Source organism: Telopea speciosissima, chromosome 11 (assembly GCF_018873765.1).
Source record: "Telopea speciosissima isolate NSW1024214 ecotype Mountain lineage chromosome 11, Tspe_v1, whole genome shotgun sequence".
Classification (NCBI taxonomy): Eukaryota; Viridiplantae; Streptophyta; class Magnoliopsida; order Proteales; family Proteaceae; genus Telopea; species Telopea speciosissima.
In genome coordinates, this window is record NC_057926.1 from 49,650,694 (window position 1) to 49,676,586 (window position 25,893).

The 25,893-nt window shown below is 38.8% G+C and overlaps 2 protein-coding genes across 3 annotated transcripts; both read right to left on the reverse strand.

Moving 5' to 3' along the window:
- Positions 1-1,345: 1,345 nt before the first annotated feature.
- LOC122645971 (receptor protein kinase TMK1-like) lies at positions 1,346-5,713 on the reverse strand. The gene is made up of 2 exons (XM_043839405.1): positions 3,353-5,713; positions 1,346-2,144 (listed from the first exon to the last, which is right to left on the reverse strand). Exons 1-2 carry the CDS (start codon positions 5,685-5,687, stop codon positions 1,621-1,623), a joined length of 2,859 nt encoding a protein of 952 aa, XP_043695340.1. The 5' UTR covers positions 5,688-5,713; the 3' UTR covers positions 1,346-1,620.
- A 5,898-nt stretch (positions 5,714-11,611) lies between these two features.
- Positions 11,612-23,929, reverse strand: LOC122646274 (ankyrin repeat domain-containing protein, chloroplastic). 2 transcript variants are annotated; one of them, XM_043839795.1, is made up of 8 exons: positions 23,094-23,929; positions 17,704-17,706; positions 14,972-15,045; positions 14,008-14,106; positions 13,697-13,795; positions 12,582-12,680; positions 12,366-12,464; positions 11,612-11,802 (listed from the first exon to the last, which is right to left on the reverse strand). In XM_043839795.1, the coding sequence occupies exons 1-8, from the start codon at positions 23,824-23,826 to the stop codon at positions 11,704-11,706; spliced, it is 1,305 nt and encodes a 434-aa protein (XP_043695730.1). In that variant the 5' UTR covers positions 23,827-23,929; the 3' UTR covers positions 11,612-11,703. The 2 variants fall into 2 exon arrangements, with proteins under 2 accessions (XP_043695730.1, XP_043695731.1); XM_043839796.1 differs by lacking the exon at positions 17,704-17,706.
- Between the last annotated feature and the right edge of the window lie 1,964 nt (positions 23,930-25,893).

Genomic DNA, 25,893 nt, shown 5'->3' on the forward strand with positions numbered 1-25,893 from the left:
TAGTGGCTAGAGACTAATGCAAGCTGGCAAGCACATGCAAAAAAACTAATGGTCTAATCCTTTGTATAGACAAGTGTCCCTACAAACCTTCATACATCGTTGGATGTCTTACCAGAGATTCTTATGTGAATGTGTGTACTTGTGTGTTCTCTCTCAATCCAGCTCCTGATTTAAGATTCCAATAGCTTGGAAACCAACCACTCAATTCTCTAAGATGTTTCCAAAAATCACAAGACAAATCTGAACCATCCGTTTATATAAATGTTTTGAGAGAAAAAAAATGCTATACACTGAGCATCGTGAAATGACTATCTTGCCCCTGGTTGGATGTCTGTGTACTTGATTCCATTGGCCTCATTGTTGGTGTAGTGGCCATGCAATTGGGCAGCGATCCCCCTCCCATATCTTTTTTTTTATTTTATTTTAGACGATTTGTTTCCACTTAGAGTTGGGAGAGTGCATAATAATATCTAGAGTACTAATACACTATATGGGATATACATGAGATATATGCCAATACAGAAAAGGGTATTTGATGGAAGGGGCGTTGTTCTCTGTGCCGTGGTGTAGGCTGCGCCCAGGCACATGGGGGTAGGCGCAATAACCACCCTACCCCCTTGAGTGGCAGGCCCATGTGCCTGGGCAGAACCTGCACTGTGGCACAAAAAACATTCTCCCTCGATTGAATTAGACTCTAAAATTTGACTACTAGCTAATCTAGATCATGTTCTCTCTATCTAAAGGTCGGAATGGACATATAATCTGTCCATGTGAGAGAATAAAATATAAATATCTTACGATATTTGATAAAATAATATACCTTAATGACAATAATAATTCACCAAATAATATACTTTTATGACCTCATTTTTCTTAAATTAAACTTGCCACCAAATCAAAAAATTTTGCCATATGAGTGGATCTACGTAATAAAAGATTCCAATCATTCGTTGGTAAATTTAGGATGTGTTTGGTATGCATTTTCGTTATAGATTTTAGATTTAGAATAAATTCTGAAATGAGAAAATAGAGACAAATCGGGTTTCAGAATGCCAAGTGGATCCATATTATAGAGGATCACATGAACATCCCACTAGTCATTTCAAAGTTTCAGACAATTTGGGAGTAATTTTTTGAAAAATTGATCATAATTTTAAAACACTTTTTTCATTTATTTGCTTTCAAAATATAGAGGAAATAGTAGTCAAGGTCATAAGTGGGACAAAAGCATGTGTGATCTGTGGAAAAGAATGCAGAAAATATAAAATGGAATCCACTTCTTCCTAGTCCATATTTGCATTTCTAGAAGGGCAAAACTTCGCCCCATAGGGCCCCCTCTTCCCAAAAGAAACTTTTCAAGTTAAAAAAAGACTGTCCACACTCCAAATTCCAGACATTAACATCCCAACAGAGGGACCCCGTTTAACATGAAAAAGAGAATAATAAAAAAGGAAAGAACAAACCCTTACAAGAAGATCTAACTAAGAAGATAAAAAGCAGAAGAGAAGCACATGGAATGAACAAAGCAGAGCTCTCATGATTCATGAGTTAAAATCACTGTGAACCCAATATTTTTTCTCTGGGTAATGAACCCAACATTTCATTGTCCATCTTCTTCTCTCACCTTCCATCAGCAGATGTAAATGACTCAGCAAATCCAGAAGGTCTGGTGGGTATGCTGGTCTGTGTGTTGTCCCTGCTGGCGACGTATGATGATGTGTCTGTGCCACTGCTTCCCTCGAATGCCTGCCACTTCTTAAGGGCCTGTGGCAGGGTCATGTCGAGGTCAATGCCGTAGATATCCTCTGAGTCTTGGTCTGAAGGCTTCCATAGCTCGGCTAGAGATGATAGCACATTGACAACATGCCCCATGTCGGGCCTTTGATGTGGCTCCCTTGCAGTACAGTGACCGGACAACTCAGCAACAGTGCTGATGCTGGCAAGTGTCTCCTCATTGGGGTTAATTGTGGGGTCTATAGAATTGCGGAACGTATCCTTGTTGATGTGCATTCTCCTGAACCATGTTACTAGGTGCATGCTATCATCAGGTCGGCTATCATCAAGGGCTTTCCTCCCTGTGATTAGCTCCATCAATACCACACCAAAGCTGAAGACATCGGCCTTGGTAGTTACTCTCCCCGTCACTGTCAATCAAATTAATCAAGAGACATCATTTCTAACTCAGTGTGGTATAAAAGAGATTAACTAATTGATACTTCATCTGAAGAGCTCAGTGAAATCCATTATCCAAACACAACCATCTACTCTAATCCTTTCAATACAAAATAGACAGTACAGAAGAAAAAAAAAGATGAGTCAGCAAAAATTCTGTCCAAAGTAGCCTCTGATGAATCTGTGGTTATAACAAAAGGATTGGGCTTTAGAATTTGGTTAATCCCAAGAAAGCATCACAGAAACATCTAGGCGACCCAAGGCATTGAAGAGGGCCTGGACACAATTAAACACCAACAAGTCAACCAAAGCGCCTAGGCAACACCTTGACAACTATGACTAAGCCAGTATTATGTGGTTTAAAGGCAATCAACCATCTGAACTGTTTTTAGAACACTTGATATTTGAAGTTTTAAGAGTTTGACAAATGACCTTTGCCATCATACATAAGCATGACAACCACTTGCTAGGTGGTGCGACTAGGACAATTGTTTACTGTAAAATTTCTGGTGCTGAAATTAAAAAAGATATTGTGAATCATATTACATGCAAATTAAGAAGTCCCAATCGACAAAACCCACTGAAGGTCCGATCTGAGGAGATGAATTATACTAGATGGTAAACAGTCAGTTCAATAGTATAGATGGCATTCACTGTGCTTATTATCAATTAGAGAACCATTTCATCACACCTGTGTGTGTGTGTGTGTGTGTGTTTATCATAAAAATGAATGTGTAAACCGTACGGTTGATAAATTCATTCTTAAAATAATGTAATATGTCCATTTCAACTCTAAACAATGTAATATCATCCAACTCTACTACCTATACCTCCAAAGTTTCATAACCATAACAGCCAAGTGCACATATTGTCTAATCAATTCTCAGATGATGGAATGGAAAAAGAGAACAAAGTAATATAATTAACACATAATATTGAGTATAGTGTTCAATAATAAAGTTTGCCATTTGCTTGTTGTTTGCCCACCAAATGACCAAATTACTAATTCCAAAAACGACATCTCAACCCAGCCTCTCAGTTCATTTAGTGATCCATTTGACTGTTGTTTATCCACCATATTACTAAACACAAAAATGACATCTCAACCCAGCCTTTCTGTTCATTTAATGCATAATCATTCAAACATTTCTAATCCAAGTAAAGAGAGAAGCTAAATTACCTGCATATTCTGGAGCAAGATACCCAAAGGTTCCTGCGAGTCTTGTCTCAACAGAAGCTTTCCCTTCAGGCGCAAGACGGACAAGACCAAAATCTGCCACCTTAGCCCTCATATCATCTCCTAGAAGAATGTTTGACGGCTTTAGGTCCCTGTGAATGAAGCTTTGATGGGCTAAACCATGCAGATACTCAACACCCCTAGCCACATCCAGGGCAATGCTCAACCTTTTTGTCCACTCCAGTGACATCAACCCTTCTTCTTTCCAGTTGAAAAGATATCTGCTGAGAGTTCCCTGAGGCATGTACTCGTACACAAGAAGCCTCTCATTTCCATCCAAACAATACCCAAGAAGAGCAACCAGATGTCGGTGCCGGACCTTGGTAAGAACAGCAATCTCAGACTTAAATTCCGTCAATCCCTTCTCAGTCATTATACCAGAATCCATTCTCTTCACCGCAATCTTTGTACCATCATGTAATTCACCTTTGTACACTGTCCCAAAACCTCCTCTTCCCAATATGTTCTCTTGACTAAAATTGTTAGTCACATTCCTTAAGACTTGAATGGAAATCACCATGTTTCCAGTTTCAACCATATGAATGTCACTCGGCCCACTGCTTGTCTGGCTGTAGCTTTCACTTGAGGCACCATTCATACTTGGTCCGCCGACCGTGATCTTCACTATCTCAGGATCAGAGCCAGAGTGTCGAGGATGGACCACCATCGCATTGGGGCTCTGTACTCTACCAAACCGCTTTTGCTTTCTCCTGTAAATACAGAAGACCAAAAACCCAGCCAAGAAAACCAGAGTGACACCACCGATTACTGCACCCACAGTAGCTTTAACGGGGAATGAAGATTGACCGTTTGGACTATGGCTACCATCTTTTCCATTTGTATCATTACTACCACCAGGTGATGGGCTAGATGGTGGGCTAGATGAACTCCCACCTGGGGCTGGAGATGGGACGATCTTCCCGATGCCTGGGTTGCCATTTGTTTTTACAACAATACTGTTTCTAAATGTTGGGACTAGCCCAGAAAGCTGATTATTTGAGACATCAAGTTCAGTAAGACTAGGCAGAGTTGTAAGCTCCACCGGAATGGTACCGGCGAGATTATTGTCCGCAAGAATCAATCTTTGCAAGGATTGAAATTTAGAGAAGTCGGGAGAGATCGTACCCGTGAGAACCATTTTTGGAAAATTAATCACAGAGATGTTACTATTGCTGCAAGAAATTCCGAACCATGAAGCACAAGGATCGTTTCCCTTCCAATTTTCCGCAAATTTAACTGGGTAATCCATGTCTCGGGCGGTGGAGAGCAATACATTCACACGAGAATCGCAGGCAGCTGCTGGAGTGGGCAAACAGAAGCTATTTAGACCAGCCATATCCACTGCAACAGAAGTTGGAAACTTTGGAGTAGGCCCTTGAAGCAAATTATTAGTTAAATTCACAATCTGCAACGATGGAAGAGATACCAAAGAATCAGGAACAGGACCCGTTAACTGGTTGTCCCTAACGCTAAAGCTCTGCAAGTTTTTCAACCCAGAAACATCTGGCAACGGCCCTGTAAAAGCATTTGAGTGCAGCCAGACCTCCGAGAGGGAGGTCATGTTCTGTAGAACCTTAATGCTTCCACTGAGCTTTGTCGTCTGCCCATTCAGCCAAAGAGTCTGAATCGAAGATCCGACAAAACTCGCGGGTAGCCCACCTTGGAGGTTATTGAAAGCTAAATGCAGGTTCGTCAAGCTCGGAAGGGTGGTTCCCCCAAAAAAATCAGGAATCGTCCCTGTAATGTTGGCTGAATTAGCAGAGAAGTTGGCAATACTGGTTGCAGTCTGAAGACTAACAGGAATCTCCCAAGCAGAAAAGGGGTTATCATCTAAATCAACAGCTTGAAGAGACGAAAGCCCAGAAAAGAAATCCGCTGGAATGGAAGAGAACTGGTTGTCACTAAGAAGCAAAACCTGTAACGAACCCAATCCACTCAAGCTTGGAAGAGAACCCGAGATTTTGTTTTTCATAAACTCTAAACGCTGCAAGGCAGTGAGGTTTTGGAGACCAGAAGGAAGAGTGCCTGAGAGACCCTGGTTTCCAATCTGAATCCGAGTAACCCTTCCATTCGTGCAACCCACTTGATTCCACTGACAAGGATCTGGGTCAGTCCATCCAAGGGACTTCGGAGGGTTCAAACTCTGCTTCAAAGCCATCATCACTGCCGCATCTCCCGAATCCGTCACCGACTCCACAGGAATAAACACTGAAATAAAAACTAAAAGAAAAAACTTCAGAACTCCATGTCCCAGATGGGTTTTCTTCATCTTCTTCATCTTGAGATGCCAACAGTAATTACTCCTCAAAAAAAATGAAAAAAAAAAATCTTTAGATAGATTTTTGCAGAGACGATTCAATAACATTTCAAGCCGACATTGTAACTCCGTTTTCCTGTCTTAGGGAGGTTGCAGAAGGAAGAGAAAGAGAAGAAGGAAAGAGGAGAGGAGAGACTTTAGATTACACCGAAAGCGGCGGCGATAAAGGAGGAGAGGATAGAAAGGTTACAGAATGAGAGATTGCCCGAGAGGATGGTGTTTTGATTTAGTGCAGAGAGAGAGAGAGAGAGAGAAAGAGAGGGGGGAGAGCAAAAGCTGGCACATGTCAGTGGGGTCCATAAATTTTGTTAAGGAAGTGTGAGACAGATGATTAGAGTATTCTAAATTCTTCACGGGTATCAATCGGTTCGATTCTTTTTTTTTTTGGTTTGGTTTGGTTCAAGGTGTAATATATAAACAAACATAAACCAAATTAAAATCAAATAATTTTTGTAATTTTAAAAACCGGAATCGAACCGATTTGATTTGTTTTATTCAAAATAACTTAAGTAAATAAGGATAGAACTTCTATGTGATGGGAGTGTACTGCCCATGCCTAGATATAAGGGGAGCAAAATGATCGTCTTGCCTCCTATGATGCCAATATGTGTGTTTTCATTGATCCTTATGTTTGTATAGAGGTCATGCTTCTTCACAGAAAACGTTTTAAAACCTCGTAAAGATAAGATATTATATAATATTAAATCCAGTAGCTTTTATCCCTTTCTACACAACTCAACACAAAGGCACAGGATTGTAGAATTTGGTTCAATTTGATTCAAGTAAATGATGATATTTAGTCTAAAACCAAAATCAAACGAACCAAATTGAATTTTTCAAAGAAAACCAAAACCAAACCGGAAGTTCGCCCTCCTTTGTTGAATTTTACCCGTAATTCTTACGCATTGCGTTATTACATACTTGAAAGTAGTCAATAATCTAAGAAAGGAATTTAATAAGGACTATTTTTGGGAAGTAAATATATGTTAAGAACGCGTTTATTCGATCTGTGACTCTGACTGTGACTGTGACAGCCGTGTTTGAAACTCGTTTCTTTTCATAAAATTGCTGTACAACTTCAACCTTTCAATAAACTGGCCCGTTTTATACTTTTCAGGAGGACCAGAACTTCCAGACTTCAGAGGTCTCATACTCATATGGTCTAGAATCCAGATGGCACCGGGTAGGTTTTTTTTTTTTTTGGTTCTTGTTTTTTTTATTAGGGTAAAGTACACGTACCCTCTATAATGCACCCAATATTCCTCGAACCCCCTAAGCGGCTCAATATTTCACGTACCACCTTTCAATATTTCACGTACCATCCCTGTTTTACACCCCAAATGCCAGATAGGTCCAATCCGTTAAATACCACCGTTAGATGTCAAAATTTTGATCATTTTACCCTTTGCTCCATTTTCTTAAATTTGAAAAGATTTAATTACTCTCCTTTATTTGTTGCCCTAAACTAATTGAAAATGACCATTTTACCCTTTGTTTTATTTTTATAAATGAAAATACCTAATTGCCCTCATTCATGTATTACCCTAACCTAATTTGAAAAGACTATTTTACCCCTAAATACTTATTCTTAAAAATCCCAAAAATGCTCTCATCTTCCCCAAATCATCATCTTCTTTTACATATCCACCACCACCACCGCCACTGCCACCACCACCACCACCACCACTGCCACCCACCATTGGCTTTTGGGTTCTAAGACAAATGAGAGAAACAGAGAGCAACAGAGTGAGGGAGTAAAAGAAGAACGGTTTTGAGGTTTGACTATCCATTATAACAAAATTTAAACTACCTTATATTATTACGTGTAATTAAATAAAAATTAAATAAAAGAAAAAGAAATATGAGGGCATTTATATAATTTCAAATAAGACCCTTCAACATAAGCCCTAGTGATACTTGTTTAAGTCCTTCAACATCAAGTCTACTCGAATTTTTGTTTTCTTTAGATCTCTTTCACTCAGACATCTAAGGATGTAAATGGATAGTTGAAAATATGTATGTATTTGAAAAACCGATTTACAGAGATTATTTGAATATGTTCGAAAGCAAATCAGATACGAATGTGCGGACAATGTTATATTCGATTTGTATTTGATCCGTTTACATCTCTAAGCAAAACAAAATACTGAAAAAATCAGAAGAGGTTCAATAATGTTTGGAGCTTTAGTAGGTGTGTATGAATATACATGAGGATGCATACCAATACATAGAGGGTAACTGATTGAATTCAAGTCTACAATTTCATATGTAGTCGATCTAGACCAGCTCCCAAGTATCCTATGATCGGAGTTGTCATTTTAATCCTCCCACGTGACAAAATTACATGTCCATATCAAAGACTTCTTCAATTGGTCTATTGACTAGGATGGTTTGAGGTATCAGTATCGCATCGCCCATATCGTTATCACTAGCCACCGATCCCAGTTCATGACTGATCCCCTATCGATGGAACATGTCAAAAATCCCAATTATTAGGAAAATCAAGGGCAATATTTGATTGAGAATGAGGATAAATATGTTATGGGATGCATAGAGATAAAAGTTAAAATATGAAATAATCAAGTCCAAATACAGATGAATTCAACAAAAAAGTACAAGTACATATAATCACGATTTGGTTTTGTTAAATGAATTTTTTTGACGAGCATCTAGATCTACCACATGGCAAGTCAGATTAAACCGAAACTTTGTGGATGCATAAACCTCAAGATCTTACATGTTAAGTTTCAACCCAAACAGAGTTTATCAAATAACAAATCAAAGCATTGAAAAATCAAACAAGATTTAATAATTTTCAATGTGAATGAACATATAATGGGATGCATGTCGGTATTTTATTAAATTTAGGGTTGAAGATTTTTACAAATTAAATTTAAAATAATAACATCATCATTTTAAACTCCAATATTTTAAAATATGCTAAAACCCTCACTTTTAAATGTTTTTTGGTGTACCTAAAGTGATAGTCCACTCTCTTATTTATAATACAAAATTTGTTCAATGTTGTCTTTAGTGTAGTCTTGTTCTTGAGATACTAATCATTGATATTTCAATATTTTAAACTCTTTAATTTTGCCCATTAAATGAGTTTTGTATAAATTAGGAATCCTTCTACTTGTTGCAAGCAATTCAAGAGACATCTAAGAAAGGGTTGGAACATTATATGCTCCATTTGAAAAATAGAAATAAGGTCGGTTTGATAAGCATGGGAAAAGCAGTTGAGATATTATGTAGTTGTTATCAATTGCCACCAAACAAGTAGTAATGCTTGTTTGCCATGAAGGGAGATTTAGAGAATCTTTCACACTTTAGAGAGATATTTATCTTTCTGAAAATGGGTCAAATCCTTTTTGTGATTGATGTGGAATCATCTCCCATATATGATTGATATGAGATCGTAACATATCACTTCAGATCAGGTAGTCCCTTTTAAGCGGTTTCATTTTTGTTCTAAGGTCTCTACCTGACACTAAGTAGCTCTTTCTTAGCGACTTCACTTTGATTCTAGGTCGCATCTTCTATGTGAGAGTTGGAATCGACAATCAACTGCTCTGATATCATTGATGCGAAATTTGAGAGAATTCAACCCCATAAACCAACTTACAAGGTAAAAGAATCCAAAATCACATCAATCCACACCAAATCCCTTTTGAAAACTGATATAGAATAGTCCCCATATGACTGATATGGATTGTAACACACTCACACATTAATCCATGGACAAGAGTGAGATGTAAGGTAGCCAAGAGAGACATCTTTGATTAAATCTTAGTCGTTGATAGTCTAAGCCACCTCTTAATAATTAGAGAAAATTACTTAGATCCACTAGATAAGAACGGAAATTACAAGATAAGTAGGTTTCAATTTTGTTTTACATCAACTACTTTTTATTTTAAAAAGACTTACTTAATTCCCAAAGTTGGTTAATACTCATGCCATGCAAAAATAAAAAGAAAAGCAAACTTCCAAAATTGCCCCTCTTTATTTAAATGTTTTAAAAACTGTGAAATCCGATGAAAGTGCATCTTAATTGTAGGAGTAGAAATCAAAGCTCCTATTACCCCTTCATTAAAAATAAAAATAAAAAGGCTATAGCATCGAGTCCAAAGGGAATTTAATTGTTGGAATAGAAAACAATAGAAACGTATTATTTAAAACAAAATAAAAAAACAAAAGAAAAAAACAAAAGAAAAAAGAAAAAGAAAAAAAGAGAGGATGGTTCACCCACCATCCTAGGGTTCACAAACCCCTCCTAGGGTTTTAGTATGTTCCAAAATTACCCTCCTGATACCTATTCCTGCCCTCTCCTGACCTGATCCCAATCACCGTTGGTGGAAGTAAACTCGATAAAAAAAAAATAAAAAAAAAATGGAAACAATAATTTTAAAAAAAAACATGTAGAGAAAGTTGCGTGCCTCTTCCCTCCTATTTTTCTCATCGTGGTTTAACACAGATTTTCGGGGCAATTTTGGAAGTTTGCTTTCATTTTATTTTTGCGTGGCATGAGTACTAACCAACTTTGGAAATTGAATAAATCTTTTCAAATTGGAAAGTAGTGGATGTAAAACAAATTTGAAACCTACTTATCTTGTAATTTTCGTTCTTATCTAATAGATCTGAGAAATTGCCTCTAATAATTTCGAGTAGATAGCTTGGGTGATAGCATTAATGTTTCAAGAACATTTACCTCAACCATCTTACCCAAAAAAAATTAACTCAACCACCCTTCTTTAGTCTTCATTAACTGTTTTCAAACCAACCCCCCCCCCCCTTTTCTCTCTCTCTCTCTCTCTCTCTCTCTCTCGGAGAAAGAGAGAGCATGGTTATATCCAATCAAGTTAGGAGCAACCATAGTCTCATTAAGTTTAATTTGAGGGGAAACTTTCCAAGTCAAGAAATAATTACTCAAACACGCAAACTACAGCAGTTTCTATTCCCAAATTTCCAACTTTGTATAGGAAATTCGGGTCATCAAGAAAAGCTTACATTTCCTCTTTTTTTGTTTTTTGTTTGTTTTTTGTTTGGATAAGAAGAAAAGCTTACATTTCATTCCCTAGGAATCCACAACCGACTTTCCCATTTTAAAAGAATCCTGATGGGATGTGATAATTTAATCTAACTAAACCCTTTTTCAACAATGCTCGGGGCGGACGGCACGGTCGCATGCTCGACCATGGGCTGATTTCTCCCGCCCTTCCCGTGCGAAATCCCGGGATTTGTCTCACATGACATGCATCTCCTCTTGAGAGGGTAATTAGGTAATTGACACACTAATGATGCTACCACACATGACACACCCTCATCTTATGAAATTACTCTGATACCCATCAAACAGAAGAATATCAAAGGGTATTTCAGTAATTAGAGAGGGTCCCCAGCCACCCTATTGAGAAATCTCTCATGCCACAGCAATGAAATCATCTACATGAGACCCATATGGGCAGCACCATAGAGAGAAAAGCTCATATGAGATGGCAGTTCATTCAAGGGTTTTGGAAAAATTTGGATCCTCTACTAAAGAAATAGTGTTTTGATTCAGTATCGGACCGATTCGGACAATCCATAACGGTTTTGCCGGCAATCCCAATACCATGAACTAAATCCCTTGAGTACATTGGCTCAAGTATGGGAAACTTTTTCCTTTTAATCTTTAGTAATAAAGGAGTGTTTATCTGAGTCTGGTTATCTCCTTTCAGAGGTACCTTTCTCCTTACTGAAGCAGTGAAACAGTAAGTGGAGCTTTTAGTACCGGATGGGAAACTTTAACCTGCATCTGGAAAAAGCAGGCACTGATAGAGTGGGCCCATATTGAAATTTTTTATGGGTCCATATAGAAATGTAGAGAAAATATAATTATTGCATTGTACAACCATAACTCTACCCTTTACTGTGCAACTATGTAAGAAGTTACATAAACTTTACAGCAGAAATGCAAAACTAAAGAATACAATTGCAGTCATTGTGACTTGGGTAGTTGCTTTAACAACTTGATTAGTTCGTAAGTTCTTGTGTCCTTACCAGAATAGAGACAGAGTTCAAGTGGGGCTAAGCAATCCTGAAACACAAGAACCAGTGTCAGCTAAGGCAGACCAAAACCGAATAATTATCCCCTCCAATTCGCTGGCACCTCCAATTCCTCTAATAGGGGGGAGTGGACCCCACCTTGGGCAGTGTTTTCAGGCAGGGGTAGGGTGGTCATTTCTGCCCCCATGTGAGGAATTGGAGGGGACAGCGAATTGGAGGGGATAACGATTCGAACAAAACCATCTTAGGAAAAAATGCATTACGTGGTAAGAAAGTAAAGTAAGTCATCCAATAGAAAATGCAGTCAACTGTCGAAAGAGGGGAAGTAGGTTAAGTATATCATTATATTGGACTGATAAGACAATCAAATTGGTCTTCTGCTTGTTTATGTCAACAAATGGTCCATCAGCCAAAACAGTCTAAACATAAGATTTTTGATGGGCGAAGCATGTAATCTCTGGTAAGAACCATCACCACATATAATAATCACTCAGGAGAGTTTTGACAAAAGAGAAAAGACAAACAGGTCCACTTAAAACACCACCATAGCAAAGGTTTTTCCATAGGAAACAAAAACCTTTAGTAGGTGATTACCCGATTTTTTAACGTCTTATTAGCTCCTTTAATCAACAAGAGCCTCACTGTATCTGTTCTTCGGGTCTGAACGGCAAGATGTAATGGTGTCCATCCATTCTGCAAAGGAAAAGAACAGGATTACATTTGAATTACATTAAGATAGAAAAAGATACAAATGAAAAGCAGGGAGAGGGGGGGGGGGGGGGAGGGGAGCCAGAAGACTTTGCACCATACATCATCTGGAAGGTTAATATCAACATTATACAACAGAAGAATTTTAATTGCGTGACTTGATGCAGTTTGGACAGCATAATGCATCAAGGTGGCCCCTTCCTGTTATAAGCAAAAAATGGAGAAAAATTGGGTCAATCAATATCTCAATCAGTTTACTACAGATAACAAATTTTTGACTTCATCTATAACAATAGTGTATTAACTTAATTTAACTAAGCTCTATCTCAATCATTCAACTCCATATATAGCAATAGATAATTAAAGAAAAAAGCAAACAAAACTGCAGGTTCTGAGCTACACCAACTGAAAGAGAAAGACAACACATTATTACCCATTGGAAAATTCATATGACATCTCTTACTGATTATTCAACTGATCCCTCCAATGGTACAAAATAATTTTGTTTCACTGAAGACAATAAAATGACTAAGCTGTCAGAAATCCTGTAACTTGCGCATGGGAAGGACCAATTATAGCTATGGCATTGTCACATCAGGATGCTTATGCTTTTAAGTGTCAGATGCAAATAGGGAAACCCATTTGGAAAAAGTTTTTTGAGGATTATTATAGCATATAGAAGCCAAGAAAATGACAGTGGCAAATATGGCATCCCTTCACAACGGACAACAGAAAATCAAATGAAAAAAACACTATTCTAAGATTCTCCCACAAAAATGGAAATATATTTACAGCAGGCATTGTTAAGTCTTGAATTCAAGTGTCTCAAGGAATTGATAAAGTAACCACAAGTGACATAAAAAGATCAATAGATGGCTAATCATATTCGAGGGCGGGCCTTGGTGTAACGGTAAGGTTGCTACATTGTGACCAAGTGGTCACGGGTTCGAGTCTGTAAACAACCTCTCTGCAAAAGCAGGGGTAAGGCTGCGTACATTATGACCCTCCCCAGACCTCGCAGTGGCGGAAGCCTTGTGCACTGGGTACACCCTTTATTTAGATGGCTAATCATGTTTGTTTCAGTTTATCGGTTAATCATATTGATAACTAACAAATTTTAAGCATCAGGAAAAAAAAAATCCAGACTTCATATGATTCTTGCAGACCGGTAGCAGACACAATAGAATTTCATATGTCCAGAACAAATTCCTACTCACTTTATCACGGACGAAAGGATTTGCATTTTCTCTCAAAAGGTAGTTCATAATTGCCTGCTTCTTGCAAATTATTGCTCTATGAAGTGCAGTCAAACCATCCTGGGGAAAAGGCACCAAAGAGCATCATTAATCTAAGAGCTCAAAGTAAGAACGTAGAAACTAAAATAAGGAGCACAGTGGCCAACATTGGGGTCCTTGAAATATAAGCTCCTGTTAAATGATTAGTGAGAATACAAAGCAAGATAAGTTTGGTGCATGATAAAACTTAAATGACATGGTTTGATTCACTATTGACTAATCGCAAATTATACCTTATCAGCAGCATTGATATCAACATTGTGCTTCAGCAAGGAATCCACAAGGTAGAACTCTCCAGATGCAGTAAGTGTGTGAAGAGGCAGCCATTTCCCCTGAAAGGAAGATCATTTTTGTCAAAATTGGCTGATGCACTAAGCCACATAAGCAATACAATTAGATCTATTGCACTTAAAATCCTGTGCATTTAAAGCCACTAAAATAAAGTTACAGATCGTCAGTTACATTCAAGGAATAAAGAAAATTCTGCAGTTGCAGCCTTCAATGACATGGCATAATTCACTTCTGTTGCCATCTGGTGAATGATTTACTGACATTTCAAAAAATAGTTATGAATTTATCATCAATTTAAAGCTATGAATTCATCATCAAGAAAACAAGTATAAAAAATAGGATAAAACACAAAGAAAGAAATAACACTAAAATAGAATGTACATATTATGTACTTGTTTAATTTTTCCATGGTCAAAGAAAGAACCCCACCATTCACGAATATCATTTTTCTGATAAAAAGATTGGAGGTAGGAGGATGTAAAATTCTATTAGACAAGAAGCATAAGTGCTCAAAACTAGTAATTTTATTCAGTTCTAGGATATTGAACAAAGGATGGCCCCCCATCCCCACCCCCACCCCCCCAAAAAAACAAAATCTTAAAACATCTCATTCATAAACTGTTTAAGCATGAACACACCGCCATGATAATCCAACTAGAACTTAACAGTATGAGATTAGGAGCATTAATAATTCAAATGTTAAACATAAGACATTAGCATCATACCAGATTACTCACAAATTACTTTTTTTTTTTTTAAAAGATAGTTTACAAATTATAAATTTAATGAACCTATTTAGCAATACTGTAGAGAATAAAAAATAGAACCAATTAGATGAGATGATAACAACATTTGCTACTACCTATCCAAAAAGTTAACCACAGTCAGTGAAGATGGAAAACTTACACAGGTTGCATCTGCCAGATTCGGTATGCGCTTATTTAGGAGAACCTTTTCCTCCTTAGTGAACAACTTACGACCTGCTCATTCAGGCGTGGAATAACAAAAATGTTGGTGCTCCATGTTTCAAGATCTTATTCAAGACAAGACACAACTAAAAAGATCATATTTCTTCAACTTTACTAGTAATACCACTCAGGAATTTCTTATAAGATGAATAACAAAGAAACAAGACAAAAATATCTTGGTTTCCCATGTACAAAGGTTTGCACGTGAAACGTTATGCTCCTTGTAGTTGACATGGAGAAGAGCATTCAATTGATGTTCTGCAGATAACAATGTTGGGCCAGCCTTCCATCACTGGTCATGGAAGTCACTTGCCTCTTGTGCTTTGCAGGACAATTTGGGAGCAGTAACATCATGCGATTTCTAAGTGTAAAATCAGACCCCATGATTTAAGTTATCAAGCAGGTGACTAGACTTCTATAAACTACTGCGCTAAGTCTTCTATCGGGCTGAATTCAGGAGAACTAGATTCTCTGTAGTCTGTATTTCGTTGAAAATTGGGAAAATCTGATAAGTTTTGAAAACCTAAACATTCAGTTGTTGTACAGATGGATACATAGTTCTCCAATCATGCTATTTTTCGAACTATGGGGGTTCGGCATCTATACTACAGGCTGGCTGAGGTCCATGTAAAAATAATATATAACAAGAATCAAATAAATTATACAATCAATCAAATGTCCGCATCCTCAAATTGAGCAGATATAGCATAATGGAAAGGGACTGGGGGCATTGGCACCATAATAAGTTCGGGTATGGCAAAAAAAAATGGTACAGATATGTATGGGTAATAAACGGACAAGACAGCAATAATACTTTTTAAAAATTATGCGCAAAAAAGCGTGTAAGGCAATCATACGATACGACTTTAATACAGTTTCTTTGTAAAAATCCAGGAGCAAAAATACGGGTCACTAGGCAACAGACATGTACATCACTTAATCAACAAAATAATAAACATGTACAAAATGATTTATCAAAAGGAAGCCTCAAAACTGAAAATTACTCAATACTTAACATGGATGATTTAATACAGGGTTTTGGTCAGGATGAATTGATTATTATTGGAGGTGACTTGAATGGCCATGTTGGGAGGGATAGTAGAGGATATGAAGGTGTACATGGTGGTTACGGGATTGGGGAGAGGAACAAGGAGGGGACCTCAATTCTAGACATTGTGGTAGCTTATGATCTTTCTATTGTCAATATTTTCTTTGAAAAAAAGAGAGGAGCACTTAGTTACCTATAAAAGTGGGAATCATACCAGCCAAATTGACTTCTTCCTAAGTCCTAACAAGAAAGGCAGACAAAAGGATGTGCAAGAACTGTAAGGTTATCCCTAGAGAGAGATTAACCACCCACATAGATTGGTGGTCCTGGATTTGCACCTCAGTGCACAGAAGCGTCGGAGGAGGGAACCGATGTACCCTAAGATAAGGTGGTGGCAACTAAAAGGGGAGTCCCTGAGAACTTTCTCTGATAATGTGGTCAAACAAGGAAAGTGGGACTTTAAGGGAAACATAAATGCGATGTGGAACAAGATGATGATTTGTATTAAGAGGGTTGCCAAAGATGTATTAGGGGAAGCGAAGGGTAACTGACAGGCCCCTAGGGAGACTTGGTGGTACAACAATGAGGTCCAAACAGCCATTAACACCAAGAAAGATTGTTTTAAGACTTGGCAAAGGACTAAAGAAACCAAGGATAAAAAGAGGTATATTGACGCCAGAATCGAAGTTAGGAAGATTGTGGGGATGGCTAGGGAGAAGAAATATGAGGATCTCTATATAAACCTAAACATTAAAGAAGGGGAAAAAGCTATATATAAGATAACTAAGATGAGAGAAAGGAAGGATAGAGATTTCGATCAGGTGAGGTGTATCAAGGATGATGATGGAAGAGTGTTGGAAGGGATGAAGACATCGCGAAGAGATGGGATGAGTATATCTATGACCTACTAAATGGTGATAGATTGAGCAGAAATGACACAGACGATAACATTATTCAACAAGACACCTCATGCCATAGATATGTACGAAAGGTTAATGAGGCAAAAGTTAAAGAAGCCTTAATAAGAAAGATGAAAGCAGGCAAGACACCAGGCCCAGATGAGATTCCAATACTAGTGTGGAAAGCCGAAGGACGTTGTGGGGTTTATTAGTTAACCAATCTGTTTAACAAAAATATGACACAAGGAAGATATCAGATGAATGAAGGAGACGCATTGTAGTCCCGATCTACAAAAATAAAGGTGATATCCAAAGATGCAATAACTAGAGAAGCATAAAGCTAATGAGTCATACTATGAAACTTTGGGAGAAGGTTATTGAAGCCCGGTTGAGAAGAGAGACTCATATCTTGGGGAACCAATTTGGCTTTATGCCAGGTAGATTACGATAGAAGCAATCTACCTACTGAGGAGGCTTATGGAAAGATATAGAGATAGCAAGAAGGATCTCCATATGGTCTTTATTGACCTGGAAAAAGCCTATGACCGTGTCATAGTGAAGAGAGGGGTATCGAGTAAATATGTGGATGTAATTAAAGATATGTATGAGGGAGTGATGACTAGCGTCTGACCTGTGGGAGGTTAGGGCAAGGAATTCCCAATTACGATAAGGTTACATTAGGGATCAGCCTTGAGCCCTTACCTTATTGTGCTTTTCATGGACGACCTAACCAAGAGCATCCAAGACAAGGTCCTGTGGTGTATGCTCTTCGCTGATGATATCGTTTTGGTGGATGAGACAAAAGCAGGGATCAATGCTAAGCTAGAGTTATGGAGATTAACCTTGGAAACAAGTAGTTTTAAGATCAGTAAAACAAAGATGGAGTATATGATGTGTAATTTTAGTCACACTAGGATGGATATCGACATGGTGCAAATTGGGGAAAGAGAGATACCGCAAAGTGACTATTTTAGATATTTGGGTTCAACCATAAATAAAGAAGGTGACATAGAGGATGATGTTTCACAGAGAATTAAAGTGGGATGGATGAAGTGGAGAGGTGCGTCCGGAGTGTTGTGTGACCAACGTATTCCTTTAAAGCTTAAAGGAAAGTTCTATAGGACTGTTGTACGTCCGGCTACGATGTATGGGGCAGAATGTTGGGCAGTTAAGAAGTGTCAAATTGGAAAGATGTGTGTAGCAGAAACGAGGATTTTGAGATGGATGTGCAGAAAAACTAGGAAGGATAAAGTAAGAAATGAGCATATTAGAGCTGACTTGGGAATTTCCCCGATCAATGACAAGCTCCGAGAGAGCCGTTTGAGGTGGTATGATCATGTTCAACGGAGGCCTAGGGACGCCCCAGTAAGGAGGAGTGATATGATCCCGATTGAAGGAGCTAAAAGAGCTAGGGGCAGGCCTAAAATGACCATAGGAGAAGGTGTGAAGAAGGACATGCATAGTCTAGGTCTGTTGGAGGGCAAGGATCCATGTAGCAGACCCCATTTAATTGAGATTCCCCTCCTGACTTTTTGGCTGTGCCCCTTTCCTCTTACTCTCATCTTTCATCTTTCATTTTTTATCCTTTTCTTCTTGTATTTTACAGTTTCACATTTCTCACCTCTTTTCCCCATCTCTCCATTCCCCCTTTTTTTTGGTGTAGACCTCAGTTTTCACTACTTTGTTTTGTTGGATCCATGTAGCCGACCCCATTAAGTTGGGATAAGGCTGAGTTTGTTGTTGTTGTAGAATACTTCCTTGACCAAATGTTGATGGACTAAAACAACTGTTTTGTGCACAAGCAACAATGGATGTGAGATCATATGGTAAAAGGTTAGTTCTTGAGGGTTTCTACACCTCAGTATCTGCCTAACTGGATGTTGTGACCTTAGGGTTTCTTTGGCCGAAACATATTAATCCAATGGACATTATTCCTCAAACCAAATATGAACATAGTTTACATATTAATTAAATCTCAATTGGACATTATTCCTCAAGCCTGATCCAATAAATAGTGCACATTAAGATTGAATGCCTAAAAAACGGAGAAAATCATAGCAATTGCACTTTAGGAAGTTCATATTATGGCACTGGAACTCTCAGTCTTTCAAATATTTATCAAAAAAAATTCTGTGGTTATTCTTAATATTAATGACACAATTGCTCTCTCTCCTAGAGAACCAAACTACTACCATGGATTGCAGATACCTAATATCCCAGCTTCAGAATGTAAGTGTTAAAGGCAACTCACCATAGGGGGAGTGTCCCTATCGTGATGTACATATAGTTGTATGGTGTGTGTGAGTGAGTTGTAGAGTCGTGTTTTATTTTTACTTTGCTTTTAGTTATTTGTTTTAAGTTGTAATTAGGACTTAGACTTTTAGTAGGAAACCTACTAAGAGTATATGACTGGAATACAATATAAGAGGCAAGGCTGGTCCACAATAGGCATATTATTGAGTCCTATAGTGTTCTGGGATTCATCTTCTTCTCTCTCCTTTCTCTTCTTCTTCTTTGCTTCTTTCTTCCTCCTTATGAGGACTGGTTATCATTTTCTCTGTTGCTACAAGGTATCAGAGCAAAATTAATTAGTTTTCACCATTTGATTTTCTGTTTTGATAATCCTTTGAAGTTTTTTTTTTCCATGGTTGCAGCACCTACGCTGCCATCATACTGTAAGGACAAAAAAGGTGTTAAAGGTGAAGTATGCTGCTTCGTTTCGAAGCTCCGTTTGCCAGGCATTCCCTAGGAATGATTCCCTCGGTATCACTGAAAACTTGTGATTCCAGTCAAGTCAACTACTTTTTTCAGCAGCTAGGGTAAGGCCTTGCTGATCATATGACGATGAACTAGGGTCTCCTTGCATGTACTAACTACATCAGTCCCTCCATGGAGTTTTCATCTATCAGAATCACAGTTTATCCATATAATGCTGGCGGTACTCTGTTTTCTGGGCAGATTTGAGATCTGATTTTTCTGTGCATCGAGCCAGCAGATCTGTTTGAGATTTTGGAGCTTTGTTGGCCCTTTTGGTAAGGACACTCAATGCTTACTTGAGGCTGATCCAAGTCTCTGATACTGAGTTATTGTTTTTTTTCCATAGAGTTGGCGATACCCTGTTTTACTGCAATTTCTGGCTAGTTTTGAATCTGGAAATCTTAGACACCAGATCTGTCTGATGTTTTAAGTGATTATTGGTGCATCTGAAAGTGTCACTCGACCATGGTTTGATGTCCATCTGACACCCTGAATCCAAATTCTGGGTGGTTCATTTCAGATTCTTATTGTATCACTGCTGCATAATAGCTATTCATTTGATTGCTTTAATACTGTGAGGTTGTTCTTCCCCATTATCTCACTACATCTGTCCAGATTTGAAGACCTATCTTATTATTTTATTTTGGTGACCTGCTGTTCTGATCAGAATCTGCCCATCTGTAGCTGCCACTGGTTACTGTTCATAATTATATCTTCTTCAGGGATTGCTCTTTGATATATCTATTGTGCTTTGCTGCTAGTAATCTTATTGGGTATCGATTGTTCATAATGGGTGATTCAAAACCCCCACGGACTCTTTCAACTTCCAAATCATGTCTATTAAACTCAATGATGCATCAAATTATTTAATCTAGGCACAGGCAGTTAGAGTGTATACCACTGCCAGGTGAAAAATGGATTATCTGATAAAGTCACTCCTGTTATGACTGCTGCTGAGTATCCGGAATGGACATCAGAAAATGCCACAGTACTTCGTTGGGTATGGAACAGTATAGAGCCTTCTGTGGCTTCCAATGTGATGTGTCACACCGCAGCTAAGGGTGTCTAGGATGACCTCAAATAAACCTATTCTCAGGATAAGAACATGTCCAGGGTATATGACTTATACGAAAGTTCTTCTCCTTCAAGCAGAGTGGCAAATCCATTGGTGACTACTGACTACTAGTACCTTGAAAAGCATGTGGGAAGAACTCAATGTGTACCAACCTCTCTCTACAAATATTGAAGTCCTTAAATCTCAATGTGCTGAGTTCTTAGTTGCAAAATTTTTATCTGGATTAGACTCTACTTTCATCCAATGAAAAGGAAGATACCATCCATTAATGATGCATTTTGTCGGATCCAATGTATCGTGTCTCCTTCCTACACCAAATCTGACTCGCCCTCATCTAGCAATAATTCAACGCTGTTTCAAACAATGGGAGGCGTTGCCGTGACACTGGTTGCTCTAGAAGAGGTCACAGTCTAAGACCTTAGCAATGGTCGAGGCACAGGACAGTCACTAGATCAAGGTACACATCAGTGTACTCACTATGGTAAGATGAATCAAACTGTTGATACATATTGGGCCAAGCATGGTAAACATGAGTGAGCTCAACAACTGTTTGCTACTATTGCTACTATTACGGGAAGCGTACCTAGTACACGAGGCTCCCGCCACTGTGGGGTATGGGAAGGGTTATGATGTACGCAGCTTTACCCCCGCTTCGAGGAGAGGCTATTTCCAGACTCGAACCCATGACTACTAGGTCACAATGGAGCAACCTTACCATTGCATCAAGTCCCACTCACTATTTCTACTATTATATCTGATCAAAATTCAACAGTGGCGTCATCCTTGGACACCAATCAAGCTTCTAACTTTGGAGGTAGTCAGTTTGTTTCTCTTTTGCACGATGAACTCAATTAATTACATAAGCGTCTTCAGCAAATTGAGACATCTGTCTCTACATCCATTGCGACCATCGCTCATTCGGGTACTGGTGCACTTCTTGCTTCCTCTTCTTTCACAGCAAAAGAAGTGTACAGTACTTCCCCTGCTAATAACACCAACACATGGGTCATTGACAATATGGCTGGTAAATCCCATGCACTCTTCACTTCAGAAGATCAATCATCCCTCTATAATCATTCTTGTTGATGGCTCATCTACTCAAGTATCCGCGTCTGGTTGTGTTTCTTTATCCTATCTTCCTATGTTGAAATACGTGCTCCATGTTCCTAACTTACCCTTAAATATAATCTCTAATAGTCAACTGACTAATAATTCTCTTAACTGTTTAGTAACATTTTATCCTACTTCTTGTGTTTTCAGGATCTCCAGACAAAGAAGATGATAGTGGCACTCCTACCTTTGCTTCTACTGTTTTTTGTGTGTCTTCCCTTCTCCAGTGGCATTACTGGTTGGGACATCTTTCTCTTTCCAAACTCCAACATATGGTTCCCAGTTGCAAGCATATATCTCGACTTGAGTATGAGGCGTGTGAGCTTGGAAAGTATCATCATGCTGCGTTCCCTTCTCATAGTCTCATTATGTTTCTCGGAGTTCCTCCTTATTTTCTTCAATTCATTCTGATGTTTGGGGTCCGTGTCGTGTCAAGAGTCAGTTAGGTTTCTTTTATTTTGTTACCTTAGTTGATGATCACTCTCGAATGATTTGGTTATATTTGTTAAGAGATCGATCAGAATTTCTATTTGATTTTAAACACTTTAATAATAAAATAAAGACTCAGTTTGGTGTGCCAATTAAAGTTTCCTGCTTTGACAATGCCCTTGAATATACTCAACGAAAAATATTTGAATTTTGTTCTGCTAATGGAATGATACATCAAACTAGTTGTAGGTGTGGTAAAGAGGAAAAATCGGCATTTGTTGGAAGTTGCTCGATCTCTTATGTTTCATATTCACGTTCCCAAGTTTTATTGGAGTGATGCGGTTTCGATTGCCTGTTATTTGGTTGATCGCATGCCCTCTTCAGTCCTTGATAATTTGTCTCCTTTTTCTGTGGTTTCTCCAATATCGTCTTTGTTTGCTTTGACAACATTAAGTATTATGGGAATTTCTCAGGTAGTAAAATGGAGCATATGTATATATTCTACACTCAAGATTAGTAGGAATTTGTAATGGGGATAAATAAAGTACAATTATTGCAGACAGACAAATTCCAAATAGCAAATATCAATTTAATTAGTGTAATAAAATTTCTTATCCAAATGAAATTTGTTCAAGAACATAGTAAACAGATTCAAAATCCTGCTCATATAGCTTATGTGCATAGAAATTCAGTTCAATTTGAAAAAACCAACACAATTAAAGAACCCGAAAGACATTAGTACCTTCAGATTTTTTGCCAGAGTCCTCTCCAGGCTGATACTTCGGGCTATTAAAGAAGTCTGATATGTCTTCCAATGTACCTCCATAAACTGCTTTCCTAGGGTTTCTAGATGGCACTCTGCCACTAGAAGAAGAACCCACTTCAGAAACATTTTTATCTTCATCCACCACCTCCTCTTCTTTCAAAGGATAAGTAGGATTATCAAGCACCACAGGCTTCAACTGCGCCAACTTAGCCGACCGATACGTCAAGAACTTCACGGTATCCCTGAAATCGACAACTGGCTTCTTCTTCTCAACACGTCTCCCGTACTCTAATTCCTGAGCAATCTTACGCTTCTCCTTCTTCGTCAAATTAATCTCAGCTTGCAATTCCTTCCAATTATCCGGGACCAAGTTCTCCTCCACTACGGGCTTCGATTTCTTCTTATTGGGTTTATTTCCATGGAAGTTGTCTTGAAGATAAGGGTCTTCGAAGACACCCTCTTCAAAGACAACACAGTCGCCGATAACGAGCTCATCGTCTTCTACTTGATTTGTTTCTTGTTGGGAGGAATGAGAGAAGGAAGAAAGAGAAGCAGAGATGGAGAAAGATAGCGAGGAGATGTTCCTTGAGAAGGTGAGAGAACCCGACCCAGTAGAAAGTTGTGTAGGAACAGAGAGGTGAAATGGAGAGTTGGGGATTAGAGAGAAGATTTGGGGGATTTGGGATTTGTGTAGTGTGAAGGGCTGCATCTTTTTGCTTCACGGAAGAATTACAAGTTTTTCATTGAATTCATTCCTAATCACCAGCAGAGGCAATGAGATGCAGAGACAGATAGTATCAACCTCCACTCTCTGCTCTGTTTTGTTTTGTGAGAGAATCCATGAGGTCTGGCCGTCGGGTTTATGCTTTTCCTGCTCTGTTCGTTGGTTGGTCCATGGGGAATTGAGGTTACCAAGCCCAAATATCTCTGAATCCCCTTTCATAGGTTGAGAGCTCAACACCTGGCAGGTGCCATATCCAACGGTGACAAGCTCAAAAAGAAAGAAAAAAAAAAACCTGACTCAATCACCTCAAACCGTTGGATGTTGCACGTACCAGGTGTTGACTTCTCAACCCCGAACTGCTCGATCAACAAGCAATTAGAGAGGATTTTAATCCCAATCCTAGGGTTCACAAACCCCTCCTAGGGTTTTTATATGTTCCAAAATACCCTCTTGATACCTATTCCCACCCTTGTGCCCCTTGGCGAATGGGGTCCCATATCGTGGGTGGAGAGAAACTCGATTCTTGTTTTTTTCTTTTTCTTAGGGGAGGGGTACAGTTTTAGGTATCGACATCAGTATTAGATTGATCAATTCATATCAGTAACAGCTATGAGTCTATGACCAATATTGCTAGCTGGCCTTTTGATCTTATATTGATCCATTATACCCTGATACATCGATATTGATATCAATATAGCCAACGACCGATACCGGTGCCATGAACTACATCCATGGGGTTGGTGGTGAGGGTTGGGTTACCAGGTCTGAGTTCAAATAAGATTGGGGTGAAATATTAGAGAAAACTAGCATTGTCCATGCATGTCTCTCCAAGCCATGGATTTAGTAATCGGTATCGGATATGGTATCGTCTTAGTCGATACTGACAATATCACTTCAGATCAGTCTGTATCGGTCTAGATCAGATAGAATTGCCCATGTTTTACACTAATCGCCATCTTCTTACAGTCATATACACCCACTATACTAAGATGGTGGTCAGTAGTTACATATTCCATGGCGTTTTTATATTCCATTTCTAAGGCATGGATTTTTACTAGAGGTAATTTTTTTACTGCCAAAAAAGAATATTTTTAGAGTTGGTATAATGAAAGGTTTTTACAAGCTCTGTTCCCACGCCTCTCTGTGTTTACAATGAATTTCCTATAATTGTAATAACTCTCATTGCACCAATTTATAGGGAAATAAAAAAATACAAATTTTTGTAATCACCCCGTGTAAATCCTAAAAATGAAACCTCAGGGGGCTGTTGCCTCCAAACCCCCCCCCCCCCCCAAATGGAATCCCCAATTCATCCCGCTCCAGGAAACAAAGATAAAAAACCAAGATGCCCCGACTCCTCTAGATTTCAAGTCCTACGGTTTTCGACAGCCTTTTGAAAACAGCCCACAACCCAATGCACAAAATACAAGACATCGACCCTCAAAAGAAATTACATACAAGTAGAGCCTATTAGAGATTGTTGAGTAGAATGAACGAGATGATGAAGTGATTGCATTTGAAGATAAAAAGATGATTTCTTTTATTTTGTTCTGTTAAGGTGTGGATGATTTCTTCATGAGCTCGGTTATTTACATAGCCATTAGTTGAAAAGTCCATTACTATTTGGACTTGACGGTCAGTGCCCACCCTGAGCCTGAACAGGGCCTGGGTTGAGATCTCTGGCACTGAGGGGCGGGTCAAGGTTGGGAATTTCTGACCCTGAGTCAGAGCTGGACTGGCTGGGCTGGGTCAAGATTAAGGCCTCGAGCTGAGCCTGACCCGGCCCAACTCAACCCTATCTTCTTCTTCTTCTTCCCAGCTTGGCTAGCCCATGCATCTCCCTTCCCCCACCCACCCCCCTCATCAGAGCCAATCAGGGTCACCTTGACACAAACATGAGGGCAAATCAAGATTGGATTTTTCTGACCCTAAGTCAACGTCGGGCCAGGCCTGAACCCAAATAAGGGGACTCAGGATTGAGCTGAGGTTTTCCCAACCCGGCCCAACCCAACCCTATTCCACCCCTATCCATACCATTAGTTTGGAACTAGG

Excerpts from the sequence above, each read along its gene's own strand:
- LOC122645971 (XM_043839405.1), bottom strand. The coding sequence starts at position 5,687 with ATGAAGAAGATGAAGAAAACCCATCTGGGACATGGAGTTCTGAAGTTT. Across the intron at positions 2,145-3,352 it reads TCTTGCTCCAGAATATGCAG|TGACGGGGAGAGTAACTACC; the intron begins GTAATTTAGCTT and ends TTTGATTGACAG.
- LOC122646274 (XM_043839795.1), bottom strand. The coding sequence starts at position 23,826 with ATGCAGCCCTTCACACTACACAAATCCCAAATCCCCCAAATCTTCTCT. Across the intron at positions 14,107-14,971 it reads ATCTGGCAGATGCAACCTGT|GGGAAATGGCTGCCTCTTCA; the intron begins GTAAGTTTTCCA and ends TCTTCCTTTCAG. Across the intron at positions 11,803-12,365 it reads ATAAGACGTTAAAAAATCGG|GATTGCTTAGCCCCACTTGA; the intron begins GTAATCACCTAC and ends CTTGTGTTTCAG.